The sequence below is a fragment of the Somniosus microcephalus genome, chromosome 20, assembly GCF_052327205.1.
Source record: "Somniosus microcephalus isolate GS21.2 chromosome 20, FLI_Smic_1.0, whole genome shotgun sequence".
Taxonomy (NCBI): Eukaryota; Metazoa; Chordata; class Chondrichthyes; order Squaliformes; family Somniosidae; genus Somniosus; species Somniosus microcephalus.
In genome coordinates, this window is record NC_141006.1 from 43810245 (window position 1) to 43827768 (window position 17524).

General features: G+C 50.0%; 1 protein-coding gene across 3 annotated transcripts in view; it reads right to left on the reverse strand.

The window, feature by feature from the left end:
• The window catches only part of eloa (elongin A), a 79562-nt gene that overhangs the window by 13833 nt on the left and 48205 nt on the right, over positions 1 to 17524 (reverse strand). For all 3 annotated transcript variants that reach the window (XM_085962548.1, XM_085962546.1, XM_085962547.1), the window contains exon 7: positions 15628 to 15725. In XM_085962548.1, coding sequence (XP_085818674.1) covers positions 15628 to 15725 — 98 coding nt within the window. The remainder of the gene's footprint in view (positions 1 to 15627; positions 15726 to 17524) is intronic.

Here is a 17524-nt window from a genome sequence, read left to right on the forward strand (position 1 = left end):
CTTTTACGATGTGCCGTGTGTTCCCCATTTCCATAGAGTTAAGTTTATAGATATGTGTATGCTTGTAGTTACTTTAATCTGTGCTTATGACATGTATTTTATAATGCTGCAAACTGTTTAATAATAAAAGCATCCATTTCGTGCTATTCAACCTGGTCTATTGAGTTTTTCTCTGCACTACAGTTCCCTGCACCTAAGTCCAAGGTCTAGAACCGTAGGGAAGAGTGGGTCGAACCACTCAAGGGTAATTATTGCACGAAGCCTGGTAGGAGACCAGAACGGGCAAGAGAAACCCCCTACAGAGATGGCGACCGCGGCAGGACCTTGGCAGCAGGAATGTAGCGTGTTAGATCAAGGTCTGAATAAACGAAATGTGATGGATGAGAGAATAGCGGACTATGTTTTTGGGAAGGTAAACCTTACAAAACAGTGGATATCTGACCTATTAAGAGATAGACGCAGCCATCAAGTGGACAGAAGGTAAAGAGCATAAGAAATCGGTAGAAAAGGCGGTCTGGCTGATGTGTTACAAGAAGCAAGTCCAGCTTTTGGACCAGGTCGTTGTAGCACAGACAGCCCAGATCAAAGGGCTACTTACAGAAGTAGAGGAAAAGGTTGCGGGAGGTCAGAAACTGATTCAATCGCTTAACGCGCTGAATCAGGAACGCCAATCCGCAACTCACCGCCATGAGACCCGGATAGAGTATTTGGAATGTCAGGTCATTGAGGCCAAGGCCAATGAAGGTCGAATGAAAGAGAGGTGTTCCCTCCTAGCTAAGCAGATAGCGACGCAGGAGGAAAGAATTTTGGGGGCTAGGGCAGCATATAAGATGGCCATGGAGGATAGGTCTGAGAACACCGATCATAGCGCTTGCCACAGGGAGCTAGAGGACCTGAGAACGGCCCGAGCAAAGGCAACCAGCTTGGTGTGTCTCATAAACCCGCCAGCGAGCCAGTTACTGTTAGCCAAGGAATCAAAAAGACCAATTCCACAGGAGGCAGTTAGGGTACCAACCCCCGAGCCCTCAGCACCTCCCGCCTATACTGAGTCTTGGACTCCGGGGGAGGAAATGGTAGAGTTAGACGAAGAGATTCCTGAGGTAGAGCAGCCCCAGGTAGTCGAGTCAAAGCCGGCACCGATGTGTCCCGCTCGACACTGAAGGCTCGGTCCAGACCAAGCGAATGGCGAGGACGGACCCCTCGTGAATCAGATCATAATGCCCCATAGCGCACGACAGCTAAGGGAAATGATCAGTACCATCCCAAAACTCTCCGAGTCAGGAGATCCCTCCGTGCATTTTAGGGACGTGGAGCAAACCGCAGCAGTTAATGACTGCGACGGGGCCGAACTGTCCAAAATGCTCCTGTTCTCCCTAGACAGCTCACTCCTCCAGTGTCTCCCTGACGAGAGCAAGAGAGGGCGCAAGACGTATGAGGAGGTACGGGACGAGATCCTGGAGATTATAGGGGAGGGTGACGGAATTCCGTTCCTCCGATTGGAAAGGACGGTACAGCTAGAGGGAGAACCCCCACGGGTTTTCGCCGGAAGGTTGTGGCCAGTGTATCGGCGCAGCTGCCCGGGAGGACCGGACCGGAATGTGCTAAATGATGATCAAAGGGCTCATTGGCTCCGGTGTCTGGTCGCCAATTGCTTGTCACCGGTGAGGGAGCAGGCCAAAGCATGGTTTGACCCCACTAACCCCCGCTCCACGGAGGACGTAGTACTTGATCAGCTCACGATAAGTTACAGGAACAACAAGAGTAGGGATGTGCCTTCCTCAAAGGGAAAGGTGCATGAGGCAAGGCCAGCAGCTCCTGCCAAAAAGGAATGGCATCAGGAGGGGAATCGCCCTCCCCAAGCCAAGAGCAGTTGTTACGGGTGTGGGAAGGAGGGTCATTGGCGCCGAGAATGTAAAAATCCCTGGAAGGATTTAAAGGGAAAAACTTCCCCAGCCCCAGTCCGGGAGAAGGGAGCCGATGTGTCGATCCATCCCGATACGATCGAGTCGGTTTTAGAGGCAATGCGGTCTCTAATGACCTCGCAGGGGAAAGTGGCAGTCGTCAACAGCCCTGTTGCTTCCCCAACCCCAACCGAAGCGCCCAAATGACCGAAGCCCGCGCAGCCCGTCTACCTGTGTCCGCTCCGCTATGACGCGTGGAGAAGACCAGTGGTGGAGATGGAGGTGGAGAAGGCAAAGGGTAGTTACCTGTTGGATACAGGAGCATCATGCACCGTGATCCACACAGCTAAGCCTTTTGCCTCACCTCTATCTACCCAGGCTCCATTCTCAGTAGCGGGGTTCACAGGCAGAGAACAGGCTGGCGCGTACTCCATCCCGCTCTCCATTCATTTGGGAGCACTCCACACCACATGGACGTGCATCCTATTGAAGTGGAATGAGGGGGGTGGGAAAGGCATCCTCGGGGCTGATTTCTTGGTGGAACACGGGGTCCTCGTGGACCTTAGAAATCACTGTCTCTGGGGAGCCGAGAATGGGTTAGGCAAGGTAGTTGTAATCCCAGGAAGAGGAGAAAAGGGGACCCTGTGCACCATGAAGCCGTCAGGGGGTTACGACCTCGAGCTTCTGGTCGCGGACGTCCCAACGGACTTGCAAGCGTGTGTGTCGGGCAATCTGACCGCGTTTGCCACCCACAAGCACGACTGTGGGAGAGTCACCGGGTTGGAGGTCATCGTAGACGGGGACCCCATGATCCGACCCCAAAAACAGTATAACTTCCCCAAGGAGGCAGAACCCGACATGGAGACAGCAATATCTTCATTGGTGCAGCAGGGCGTGTTGAGACCAATAGCCACTCACATGAACTCCCCATTATGGCCGGTAAAGAAGCTGGACAATTCGTGGAGGGCCACGGTGGACTATAGAGTCCTCAACAGTAACATCCCAGCCTGCGCGCCCACGGTAGCAGCAGTTGCCAACCTAATAGGGAGTATTCCAGCATCCGCGACCACGTTCACGGTGCTGGATATCTCGAACGGTTTCTGGTCCATTCCGCTGCGGCGGGAGGATCAGTACAAGTTTGCCTTTACTTTTAAAGGGCAACAGTACACTTGGAACTGCTTGCCACAGGGTTTTCACAACAGCCCCAGCATTTTCCATCAATGCATGGCAGGAAGTTTGAAGGAATTTAGCCAGCCCAATCAGATAGTGCAGTATGTGGACGACCTACTCCTGTTCACGGATTCAAGGGAGGAGCACGGCCCACTATTAGCCGAATTATTGGAGCTGCTGGAAAGAAAGGGTTTCAAAGTAAACCCAAAGAAAGCACAGATCGGCCAGCAGGAGGTGAAATTCCTGGGTCTGGCCATCCGCGCTGGAGAAAGAGCCATAGATAAGGCTAGACGGGAATCGATGCAAGATCTACCGATCCCTAACACAGTAACGGGTGTAAGGTCCTTTTTGGGATTGACCGGGTACTGCAGGGATTTCATCGAGGACTATGCAGCCACAGCAGCCCCGCTACTCCGACTCTTACACAAGGGAGTCGAGTGGTCTTGGGATGAGGGTTGTCAGGCAGCATTCGAGAAGTTGAAAAGGGATCTGCAGACCGCGCCAGCCCTAGGGGCCATAGATGGGGGGGGGGGGGGGGGGAAGAGGAGTTTTTCCTGGAAGTAGCCGCTAGTGGAGACAGCCTGAGTGCCGTGCTGCTCCAGGAGCGACACGGCAAGCTGAGACCAGTAGTCTATTCCTCCAGGGTACTTACGGATGTGGAGAGGAGTTTTTCCAATTGCGAGCGGCATCTCCTGGCCACGCATTGGGCTGTGAAAAGATCGGTGATCTTCACAGGAACCTCTCCCATCACTCTCCTCACCCATCACACCCCCACAAAGATGCTTCTGGATGGAAGGATTAAGGATGGGACTGTAAGCAGCGCTCGGATTGCGCGCTGGACCCTCCTCCTTTCCCAGATGGATCTCAAGGTTAAAGGTCTCTGCGAGCCAAAGCTCGCAGCCAACATGGTATATCCTGGAACAGCCCATCGGTGTTCCGTAGAAGGGGTATGGGAGGTCGACATAGGTTTGCGGGCCGGGATACACCCCACGGGCCGCGAGATCTACGTAGACGGTTCCAGCACGGTATCTGCTGGCGAACGACTCACAGGGTGTGGAGTTTATGACCCTACGGCAGACATTGCCTTGGCAATTAAGCTCCCCAGCACTATGAGCGCACAGCAAGCTGAGCTGTCCGCGGTGGTGTACGTGGTTACCCACCCCGAGATCTTCCCAACCCCATACACGATTTGCTCGGACCGCATGTTCACGTGCAATTCGTGTACGGAGTACCTCGCCATCTGGTCCCGCCGCGGATACACCTCCGCGGACGGACGACCTTTAACAGTTAAGCCCTTGCTGGAGAAGATCCTGGCAGCTGTGGGGGAGGAAGGGGAGGTGTTCATCCACAAGGTGAAGGCTCATTCCACCACAGAACCTCGCAGCCAGGGCAACCAGCAGGCAGATGCGCTAGCCAGGGAGGGTGCCCACAACGGCATTTTCTGGGACCCCTATGGACCCGGACCCGTGGCAGCGATCCGAGACAGGGAGGGAACTCCAGGGAACACAGGGGTGACAACGCCCCTAGACCTAAAGACCGTCCAAACCCTGGATCCCGCCCTAAAAACAGTCCTAAAAGCCATTACTGAGGGCAAGCAGGTAGAGGGTCCGTACAGTACGGCAGCCCTCTCAGTCAAGGAAGGCATGCTGTTCCGAGAGGAGCAGTGGGTTGTGCCGCAGCAGCACCGGAGGGAATTCCTTCAACTGGCCCATGAGGGTCCAGGGGCAGGACACCCCGGGCCGGAGGTTACCTGGCAACGGGTAGAGCAGGCGGGAAGGTGGCCGGGACTTAGAGACGATGTCCGCGAGTTCTGTGCAAGCTGTCTCGTGTGCGCTGCGAACAACCCAGACCCCCAGAAAAGGAAGGCGCCCATGGGGCACATCAGGAGGGTAGAGGGACCATGGCAATCGATTCAGGTCGACTACATAGGGCCCCTGCCCGCCGCCCAAGGAGGCTATAAGTATTGCCTTGTCCTGGTGGATGTGTTCACCAAATCACAGAATCACAGAAACCCCACAGTGCAGATAGAGGCCATTTCGGCCCATCGAGCCTGCACCAACACATATCCCACCCGATCCCTATAACCCCTACACCAACACATATCCCACCCTATCCCCGTAACCCCACGTATTTAATCCCCCTAATACTAAGGGTCAATTTATCATAGCCAATCAACCTAACCCGCACATCTTTGGACTGTGGGAGGAAACCGGAGCACCCAGAGGAAACCCACGCAAACACGGGGAGAATGTGCAAACTCCACACAGACAGTCACCCGAGGCCGGATTCGAACCCGGGTCCCTGGCGCTGTGAGGCAACAGTGCTAACCACTATGCCACCGTGCTTTCCCGTGCAGAACAGCTACGGCGCTGGGTACTGCCAAGATCTTGATCCGGGAAGTATTCTCACGGTGGGGACTCCCCCGTTTTGTTGAGTCCGACCAAGGGAGTCAGTTCACCGGTCAAGTGATGCAAATCACCCTCATGCTCTTGGGCATTGAAGGGAAGTGGCACGTAGCGTACAATCCCCAGTCATCCGGGATTGTTGAACGCATGAACCGGACCCTCAAGGAAAAGCTGAGGAAAGAGACAATGGGCTCGCCCCAGAAATGGGCGGAGGTCCTGCCTCTAGTCCTCATGGGGATCCGGGCCAGCCAGTCCAAAAGTACGGGGTACTCCCCGCACGAATTAATGACTGGAAGGATCATGCGAACACCCACCCATGTACTAGCCCCGGTGCTCACTGAGGGCCAGCTCCAAGAGGTGAAGCGAGACAAGTTCGTCCAAACCCTTTTGGAGCGCCTGAAACAGATTTATGGGCAAGCGGCTGGGAACATGGGGAGACAGCATCAGGGGAATCGACTGTTACTGGAACCTCGTAAGCAACAAGAGTGGGAAGTCAGAGACCAGGTCATGGTTAGGAACTATGCCCGGGTGGGGAGCTTTGAACCACTGTACATAGGGCCTTATAACATTGTAGACAAGGCCAGCGCCATGGTGTATGCAGTGAAGGTGCCCCGACGTACTAAATGGTTTCACATTAACCAGTGCAAACTGTTTAAGTCGGGTGCACAAGGGCCAACAACAGTGGCCAGGTCTGAGGACAAAAATCCTCAGCCTGCGACAGAGTCACAGACCACACAGGCTGGAACAGTAGCCTGCGTGAAGGGAGGAGTCATCCCATTGGAGTGGGAGGTCTCCCCTCTGATTTGGGATTCGGATGGGGAAGAGCCCGAACAGCTCGACCCCACCCTTGACCCGATCACGGAGGAGGAAGAGTCAGAGGACGAAGATCCCGCCCTCGACTCAAGCTTAGGGGAGGCAGGGATTGGGGGCGGAGACTCACTGCCTGTAGGGACAGGTGAGGTGGAGTCGGATGCCACAAATCCCGGCCCCGGGGGGGGCGGAGCCTGAGGGAAGGGAGCCGGAGCCGGCAGCTGTGGTGGAACCACAGGCTGTGACGGTGAAAGCCCCAACCCCCGGTCCGTCAGCCCTGGGAGCCTCACCCAAGGCAGCCCCTCGTAGGTCGACTCGAACGCCCCAGCCCAGAAAGCAATGGCCAAATTCTCCCTATCTTCCCCAACCTCGGTACAGAGCAGCCCGAGAAAGGCACGATTCCCGTTCAGCAGCGACAGGCTGCGGGGGATCAAAGCTGAAGGTCAGTGCAGCCCCGCCACAGGGAGCGGCACGCTGCAGCCCTCACAGGAATTAAGTAGGCCGCCCGGAGGAGGGCGGCGCTGTACATAGTTGTTAGGAAATGATGAGTTAAGTTAGGTAATTGTAATGATAGTTTAAGGTGTGTAAAGTTTAAGATGATGGGGATGTTTAAAAGGTAGTTTTCGGAGTCTGCCCAGAATGTGTGGTTGTTTGGAAGCGGGGTCAGAGAACCCGCGCGTCCGTTTAATTAAGCCAGCACCTATTGGGAGCCTGGCTACATCATCTTATCGGTTACAGAAACCAGGAATACAATGGAGAGGATTCTCGTGATACTCGCGGCGATCGACTGCGGGCTGGCCTACCGGGGCCGCACCAAGGACGTCATCGTGTTCGGATGTTCCGGGGACACAGCCCCCATCGCGACGGATGGGATGGGGAAGCGAGAGGTTGAGGAAACCGCCACCTATTTCCACCAAGGAAGATGGCCAGGATGGCTGGGGACGAATTCTACGGAATACTCCAGCAATTTCAGTTTCGCCTACCAAGAGACTTCGTTAATGTGCCCTCGGGTGAGGATCCTTGCACCCAGAGTCAGCGTTACCGTGGGAAAGAGGATCTGTTTGGTGTGTAATGGGAACGTACCGTTAAGTAGATGGTGGCGGTTACGAAAGCTGGGGAAGGCCATGAAGAACTCTACTATCGAGTGGGAACGACTGGGTAACAATACCCATCGGACAATTACGGGGACTCACGGACAATTACGTGTGTGTTGGGACAAATGGTGGGAACCAGATGAAGGCATATATGTCTGTATGTGGGGTTCAAAACGCGTTTGCCCCAAGGGCGTATCCATCTTTTTCCAGAGGCAGTGGCAGAATGAAAAGGGATGAGATGGGATGTCAGCACTTGGGCGTGCGGAGCCCCATACTCCCCGATTCCAGTAAACGCCACTGAACTCATCACCCGCCCACGCAAGCCCCTGCCCACAATCCCGGTAGCACTAGCCCAGAAGGAAGGGTGCCCCACCACCACAAAGGGACCCGGGAACGGTTTAGTATTGGTACCCACCGGTCAGGTGCTGTACCAAGGGGTACACTACGCGGTGGCCTCAGTGATTTTAAACCTCACTGAGGTACAATTGCCGGAGTGGTGTCCCAGGGAAACGGAACAATTGTACCAGGTCCTGTTAACCCGAATGTTCAGACAATTTTACGAGTTTGACTTTGCCGATATCGACAAAGCCAAATTGTACACCACACCACAGGAAGTCCTGGATCGGGTAGGAAGGCAAAGAAGGGGTGCTGTAAATGACATTTTCACTGCTTTTAACACCGGAACGTCTGTTGTCAACGCTCTAGACAACGTGGAGCTGCAAACACAGATCAATGGTTTAAAGGCCCAGTTAAGGAACATACCGACAAGCGAGAATAAGGTAGTGGGTTCTAAGCTACATGAGGACCAAGCCATGACACTACACTTAAAAGAAATAATTGCTGAGCTGGAGAAACACGCTAGAACGGTAGATGCGCTCATTGAGGATCGGAATGCGTCCGATCAGGCTGCGCAGAACGAGGCCTGTGTGCTATACGGGGCGTGGTTACTGGGCGAGGGCCGCAGTAATCTGGAGGATTTAAAAGAAGGTTTGGTCCCGTCCTGGATCAGCAACAAGCACTTGCAAGCGCTCCACCCTTTTGACAACGCATTAAGCCTGTGCCAGCTCAGACTAGCTGCAGAAGCGTACCCAGTCCCAGTGGACTGCGGACGATCAAACCACATTATTATGGGAATAGTGGTAAGGATGCCGGTGTTGGGTCCCGCAGCAAAGCCCGCCCCGGTATACAGGGTGTAGAACATTGGAGTCATCCAGGGGGGTGCGCACATTCGTTACGCAGTGGTCCCGCCTTATGTCATCAGATGGGAGCGTACGATGACAGGCACCGACCTCTCGGGGTGTCGAAGCCAGGGAGCACACATCATCCTGTGTCCCCAGCACTTGAATGCCTTTTTGAAACCACAGTGCGGGTTCAGAGCCGCTAGCGCGAAGCCGATAAATTGCACCATGGAGGCAATGGCAAAGGACCATGTGCCCCCGCAGGTAGCATATATCGGAGGTGGGACATACTGTGTCACCACTGCAGCGCCTCACTACCGCCACGGACAGCACGAGTGGTGTCCAGTCAGTGACAGCAGTTTCTGTTTCAAACCCAGGGCTGAAGTTCAAGTGGCACAACAACGGATTGTCCCCATTCCTGCACCCTCCACCGTTCACCTCACTGTAAAAGAGAATTTCACGGACTTGTAACGATTCGTCACGCATTTTGGTTATGTCATTCCCCCTCTCCCCGAACACCTCACCAAGATTCTAAAAGCCGTTATAGTTTCACAGAAGCATTTCTACACACTGGAGCAGAAGACATTAGAGATAGGGAAAGACATATTGGACATAGTCATCCCACCATGGTAGGACCTGTTCACTAATATAGAGATCCCGGCCTGGATTAGAATAGCATCCCACATCCTAGTAGTGTGTCAGGTTTTAATTGTAATATTTTTACTGTTCGTGCATTGCAAGAGAGGCAAGCGCCTCCAGAGGCACGAGAATGGAGAGAACGCTATGTACGAGTGGGGGAAGAGGACACCCCAGTTTAAGCTGCTAAGTATTAAAAGTTAAAGCGTCCCTCCACTCTTGATTTTTAGTTACTGCATGATTTAAGTGTGTGAATACTGTTGTGTTATAGCCGTTGATAAGTTTTTTTGATTAATAAAAGGTGTATGCAGGTGGTGCAAGGGGCATTGGCCCCTTCACATCTGAAAGATGAATGTGTTATAGTTTAAGATAATACTGCCTATGAGTGTCCAATTGTACACAAGGTAATCCTTCTGAAATGGGAACTGCATGTGTCGTGGGGGTCATAGATAGTTAATTACCAGGAATGTTTGGATGTGAGGAATCAGGGAAAATTTACTCACCAAGGATTATTGATACTTTAAGCAAGCTATCAGTATCACAGGGGGGACTGTAAGATTCGAAATTTTCAGTAATTTAATCACGCAACAAAACAGGGTTAATAAAACAGTTTTATTGACCAAAAGAAGCTTGTACAGAAAAACCTTTGATAAAAAGGGCATACAAAATGGCCGCCGGACCTCGTGATCAGTTTCTGGGACCATTTGATTTCTGTTACTGCAAGCCAGACAGGCTTGTGGATTGAGGACAGTAAGCCCGCGAAAGTCAGTATCGGGAAAACAAAACTCAGGGAACTGAGCATACATATTAATTGGATTCAAAGTACAAGACAGTTTCAGGTAACAAGATGGGGCCCATCAAGAAATGGGCGGACTTTTGAATGAACACTTAAACCCATTTACTGTACAAAGGAAAAACCGTTTAACAGCCATCAAGGGCAATCTCCAGACCGATCAATATACGAACCGAGTTACGGTGACAAAGAAAAAGACATTATCGGCCAGGAAGGCCAGTTAAGCTATCACCAGCTCCCGTTACAAGACAAAGCGCCCCTGCAGAGATTTCTGCCCGCCAAAAATATTACAAAGACTGGACTATGATTTGGCGGGAGATAAGACTGTCCCAACAAGGTATAACTGTGGATTGAAAGGTCCATCAGGCTGGACTTCGGGGCTTCACTTCGGTTTTCATTTCTTCAACGCTTGGGAGTACGCTTCGGCGCTTCGCTTCAGATTCACGTTTCGGGACGGACTCTTCGGTTAAGGCAGCGTGGTCGGTGTTCGGCCAGGCAAGGCTCGGCCACAACGGGAAGACGACGAGGGTGGCCCGGGTACTTTTGGCGGGAGATCATCGACGACCCAGGCCGAAGGAGAAGACACCCTCAGGAAAACCGACGAGTCAGGCCAGAGGGAGAAATAAAAGGACCGGGCCTAGCACTCCCGTGCCTCAACATCCCATTCTCAGCTTTCCAGTAATGGACTTTCCCATGTGTATCCGGTTCTTCAACAACTTTTAACCGATCCATCCAGGACGAGCGCTCATCAAGGCTGTATCTGCTGCTGCATCGCGTAAGAAAACAAGCTGCGCCAGAAGTTTCCAAAATCCACGTGACGACGGAAAGCGGTGCCAAAAAGGCTGCGAACCCCCCTTTTCGCGATTCTGAGAGTGGTGAGCATGATCCCGAGTTCCTCAAGTCGAAACTTAAGCTAGGTCTAGGGGAGGGGGGTTAAGGGTAATCGTAATGTGTTTTCCCTTTTACGATGTGCCGTGTGTTCCCCATTTCCATAGAGTTAAGTTTATAGATATGTGCATGCTTGTAGTTACTTTAATCTGTGCTTATGACATGTATTTTATAATGCTGCAAACTGTTTAATAATAAAAGCATCCATTTCGTGCTATTCAACCTGGTCTATTGAGTTTTTCTCTGCACTACAGTTCCCTGCACCTAAGTCCAAGGTCTAGAACCGTAGGGAAGAGTGGGTCGAACCACTCAAGGGTAATTATTGCACGAAGCCTGGTAGGAGACCAGAACGGGCAAGAGAAACCCCCTACAATATTACATTATAATTTTGCATCAACAACTTTTCTGATGACTCAGCAGGCTTACAGTAAGTAGCTGAGCCTTTTACGCCAGGAAAGATCAATACCCAGTCTGCATAAGCTGATCTCAACACAAAAATAAAAATAAGCAAGTACTCCCTCTTCGGATTACTATCAGCAACCTCTGCTGGGAAGTGCAGGTGTTTGAAGAGCAAGTTGGATGGGATCACACTTGGCTGTGATGACCTTCACCCGCTCAAATAGCCTGCTAACTCTCATTGTCCACCTGAACGAGGTTGTAGAGGGCGATTGATTCATTGTAGAACTGTGCCTAGCAAGGAGCTGATGCCTTTGCGAGGGAAGGGAAGTCTGTCCAAGCAAATCAGTTTGTTAAAGCACAGGGGAAGGGAGGGAAAAAATTGATTTAAAGTAATTGGTAGAATGATTAGAGGGGAGTTGAGGAGGAATTCTTTCACCCAGAGGGTGGTGGGGGTCTGGACCGCACTGCCTGTAAGGGTGGTAGAGACAGAAACCCTCATCATATTTTTTAAAAAGTATTTGGATAGGCACTTGAAGTGTATGTACAGTAAAATCAAAGTGACCAAAAAATACAATGAAAAAAAAGTGTGGTGTGCAGGAGAAGTCAGAAGGTGGCATGTAAGTGCTGTAAATCAGCAGTACAAACACGTATACAGAATCTTGTCCAAGTGATTAAGTAGCAGCTGAGAACTAACAACATCCTCAAAGCAGGAAAAATATTTGCCAAAACAAGTTTTAAAAGTACTTTACAGAACTGCTACACTTCCCAACCTAGTCTGACCTTGCTCCTGTGGGATGTCTGACAAAAACATCTGAAAGTCAGGTTCAGATCACCTGACCATTCTGGCAGCTCTTCGAAAACAGAAACCTCATCCGTCATATCTGGCTGTGACCACGTGGTTGCGAAGCCTGCACCAACATGCGCTATTTTAGCCACCCATGTCCCAGAAGTTTCCAAACTTTCAGGCAGTCCTGCAAAATAGCCACAGGCACAAACAGCAACTCTATGCTTGCACAACTCTATCACTGGGTTTCCACAATGGGTGTGGGTTACTAAACATGCTCTGAGGTGCACTCTTCATATATCATACCCACCTTTTACATACACCAAGGTTTTATAAAACCCAACATTTACATCTCAAACACCACCATTTTTTGCCTTAATGCCAACACTGGCCAACTGATTGAGAAATGTAAATTGTTATTTATAAATGGATCTCCGATCAAAGCTCGTTATTTCTGTTCACTGTGCTCCATTTTAACTCCTCTCAGACCAACACACTCACTGCTCCACTAAACTTCTACTTGCTTCAGTGTATCAGTATCTCACTTTCCACAACTATAGTTTTCCTCTTCACAGTACTGAGCTGCACCCATCTCTTTTTCAAATGATGCACATCCATTTCTAAAAAACCTCAATCCTTCACAGTCCTGTACCAGCCCCCAAGAACACTTCAGTCCCCGAGTCAATACTGGACTCAATGTTCAGGCTTTCCAGATTATTGACTGACTGACACACCATAAAGTGAAAGTTCTGAATTTGGATCAGCAGCAGTATCAACATTACTGCTACTTCATTTGGACTACCTCTCAATGTCATACCACTACAGATGGATACTTACTGCAGTACAGCACTCTTTCCCCCCCCCCCCTCCTTCCCTAATTCTATTAAAAGGCAAATTTTTCAGAAAATCTTATCTTTTGACTAGTTAAGCAATTTTCGTTCTGTTCCCCAGTAAAAGTGTCTTTGTTTTGGAAAAATAATTAGCATAATTATAATGTGGACCATTAAAAAAAATTGCAGTTGCTCACCCCTAAGTAAAGGATGCACAATTCTGAGAGTGTTAAAGTGGAGAATGTTGCTCCAGTTAATTGATCCAAGATTAGCATTTTGCAGTCAGACCCCCAGTGGGGAGATAACATTTAGCTTGGTATCAGTGGATGCATTCAACTGGTGTCAGCCACTGTATAGTCCATAAGGATAGGCACCATGAAGACTTTTTCCCCTGTTAATTTTCTCCCCTCCCTGCTGTTGAATTTTACAGTACAGGAAGGGGTCATTCAGCCCATCACACCTATGCCAGCTGAAAGAACTGACCATTTCGGCCCTTTCCCTATATCATCTTTAAATGTTTCTCTTTCAAATAAATATTTATCCACTTCTCATCTAAAAACTAATTTTGGATTCTGCTTCCACCACTGTTTCTGGTAGGGTATTCTATGTTCTAACAACCCACTCTATATAAAACAAAACTTCCTAAACTCTTCATTCATTCTTTTGGTGACTAATTTAAAGTTATGCCCTTTGGTTATTGATTCACCAACCAATAGAAATAGCTTTATCCTATTTACCTCATCAAAATCCCTCAATTTTGAACACCTTTCAGACCTCCTCAATCTTTTGTTCCAGTGAAACGAGGCCCAGTTTCATACGGTTTACAATCCTCTCCAGTTAGCCTGACTCCCTATTTTTGTCTCATCCACACGTTTTGATACTGTGCCCCCTAGATCCAAACCCATGAAGGCTCGATTAGCAATGGCCCAAACACTGACTCTTGGAAGACATCAATGTTTACACCCCTCCGGTCCAAGAAACATACTTAAGCTAGTTTTCTGTCCTCTAGCCAACTTCTTTTCCATGCTGCCGCATTCCAACTTCATACCATGTTATTTATCAAGTAGTGCAACACTTTTGAAGATCCTTTTGAAAAGGTATATATGTGCACAAGATTCATTGCCTCTCCTTTATCAATATTCGCTGTTATTTCCTCAAAAAAATTCTAAATTAACTTTGTCAGACACAACTTGCCTTTTATAAATCAATGCTGGCTGTCCTTAAATTAACACATCTTGCTAAGTAGTAATCCCCATTACGATGGCCTCTAGAAGCTTACCCACTCAGGTTAGGCTGACTGGTGTATAGTTACCTGATTAATCTTTTCGCCCCTTTTTAAACAGAGGTGTCACACTAGTAACCCTCCAGTCTCCTGGCACAATTTCTACATCTAAAGATGCTTAAATGTTGTTATCAGAGCCTCTGCTATTTCCTCTCCAATTTTCTTCAGTATTCTAGGATGCAAGTCGTCAGGCCTGGTGACTTCTGAGTTCCACCAACTTTCTATCCGACTTCCTCATTTATAGTTAATTAATCTAGCTAAAGCTTCCTCCTTTTATTCCTACTATCAGAGGCTCCAAAAATCTATGGTTCCATGGATGTACCTCACACAAGTGACTGTTCTTTATTGTGAACCCAGATCGTGAGTGCGAGCAAATAATTTGACCAATAGGAGAATCACACCCAAGGTTTGATCCTATTCACACCTGGCATCCACTCAGACCCACTTCCAGCAGGGGTCATTAGTTAGCAGTTTTGATTGGGAGCCTTGGCTTATTTTACCTTCTCTAACCCATGGGTGCCGAGGCCAAATGTCACGTTACAACAGCTGCCTTGGGTGGCATCAGCTAACTCAGCAGAGATTGGATTGGAATCCAACATGTAAAGCACAGCTATCACCATCTCAACCAGGTGACCTACTGGGAGCCAGAGAGTTGTGGCTCCAGGAGCTAAAATGTTACCAGTCTGCTGCCGTAGCTCACTTTCTAAAACGTACCAGCAGATTTTTGCCGTTGGTTAGCGGTTCAAACAAGAGCAGGGTAGATCTTCTGGTGTCCTGACTAATATTCCTTCCTCCACCACCATCACTAAATCAGATTATCTGCTCGTTTATCTCACTGCTCTTTGTAGGACGTTGCTGCGGACAAATTGGATGCCACGTTCCCTACATTACAACAGTGACTACACTTCAAAAGCTCTTCACTGGCTGTGAAGTGCTTTGGGATGTGTTGAGGTTGTGAAAGGCGCTATATAAATCCTTTCTTTCAAGTTAATAATGGCATGACAAAGACTGTATAAATAAAGTGTTATCACAGAGGTCAGGACCACAACTCCTCTCATGGTGGGTTTCTGATCTTGGCCAGGCCCTTAGAAAAACAGCATGTTTCTCCACACCTCTTAACAGTTGCTTGAAGTCTCTCAACCCATTTCTCCCCACAATCACTTAAAAGCCAGCTTTTAAAATGCAAGAAAAAAGGTTTGAAAGTCTGGTTGTATCATGGAAGAGTCATTTGCACCATTAAGATCTATAGTCTAGACTTTAGTGAATCAGACCCTCAGTACTCCCTTTGGGAAACTACATAAATAAATAAATAAATGTTAGGCCTCCGATGTAAAGAAGGAGGTAACTTGGTTTTTCTATAAGTAAAGGAGACAAATAGTGAATAGTAGAGCACCACAATGAGCAGCTCCTGTACCTTCCTGTTAACTTCTATTATAGGACTCAGAACACAGGCTTACCGGATTGCAGTCCTCAATCCGATACAGCTGCTCAGGGGTACATCGCACCAGCACAGGCACCAAGATCTCAAATGGCACTCCTCCGACTTCATGAATAGCTGCAAGAAAGCACAGTAGATACTGAGGAAAAAAATACAAAACAAAAACACCACAAAACAGTACATACGGGACCTTTTTGAAGTAATGCTATCTGAAGAGGAGCAGCTCCGAGGAATTTCCCAGCAGCTAAAGGAAGGAAGGGACTGCTGGGTCCAGGAGGTAAGTGATTTCCACTCACCTGCAGGATCCAGTGAACCTACCTCGCCAGCCTCCTGCGATCGAACCCCCACCCCAACCCCGCGTCCGATCCCCAGCCCCCCATCCAGCCTCCGATCCCCGGCACCTGACCAACCCCTCCACCCGATCTCAGGCCCCTGACCCCCTTCCCACCCTCTGATCCCCGGCCCCCTTCTCCGGCGTCCGATCCCTGGCCCCTGACACCACCCCGCCCCCACCCCTCCTCCGATCCCCGGCCCCTGATCCCCTCCGATCCCTGGCCCCTGACCCCCTCTCCCACCCCCCTCCGATCCCGACCCCCTCCGATCGTCGGCCCCTGACCCCCTCTCCCCCTCCGATCCAGACCCCCTTCCCCCCTCTGATCCCCGGCCCCTGACCCCCTCTTCCCCCGCCCCCTCCGATCCCCGGTCCCTGACCCTCTTCCCCACCCCGATCCCCGGCCCGACAACCCACCCCCACAATATCTGGCCCCACCCCACCTCACCTCCGATCTGACCCACCCACCCAACTGATCCCCGACCCCCACCCCACGGCCACCACTTTGTCCTGCAGTCCATATAAAATTCATAATGAAAGTGTGTAGAGGGGTTGTGGTTTAGCTGTACTACAGCGTTAGAGCACCAGGACAATATTTCACGTTGACCAATGTTTGTGCAGCAAGATAGTCAGTAGACACCGTTATTCTACTTTTCTGCCTCCTTCAACCCCAGATATATAACTGTTCAGGCTCCCTTCCAAGGAGTTCAGGAAGTTTTGGCCTCAGATATTGCCACAGTTGAAGTCACTGGCTCTACAATCAGCCACAAATGGTGCAGGTTTGTACGCACAGAAAAAGCACCATCAGTACGCTATCCAGCCAACCCTGGCAAAATTTGCTGATTGAGACGATGTAAATTCAACAATCAAGTCAAGGGAGCCACACCCCCAACACAAGTCACCACCTTCAGGAGAGGAGGGAGAAAAGGGAAAGGAAGAAATAGGTCACTCGAGGCTGGAATTCAAAATCATGGCCATCTGGGATGTACTACTGCTGATACAAGAAGTCTGGACATCTGCTGTTCCCTGTGTCAAGTAGCTTGCCAACACTCACCATCAAGGCTTACACATTAATAATGTCCACTTGGGTGAGGAACTAGAAATCCCAGCACCTGTGGAGCCATACCACAGCAAGGAGCCAAAGCCTACAGGAGAGGTGGGAAGAAAATCACTGGTCACAAAAGAGCCCACTGACATTTAATGTTACTCCATAGCTATAATATTTACTTACCTCTCAATAAGAAGGCAGGGTGGACGTCTCTACATTTGGCTATTGGGAGGCACAATGGGTTGGAGCACCAATGTGTGGCATCATGGAGTAGAGCCAAAGATTTCCAATCCTCCACAGCACATTGTAGCGTCACCAAGCAGAAATCACGTGCTTCCCATGAAGGGGAGGGACAGGGCGGGCAATTAAACTACAACTTGGCAACTTGCTACAGGCACTAATCGACCTACAGTCCAGATAAGAAATGTCTAAATCCAATTGTTGTAGCAAAGCAGAGTGTCAAGCAACCCTGGAACCCAACATAGAACTACTCTCTCATTAGGAATAAATCACTCAGTCCTAATGTATTTCTCATAC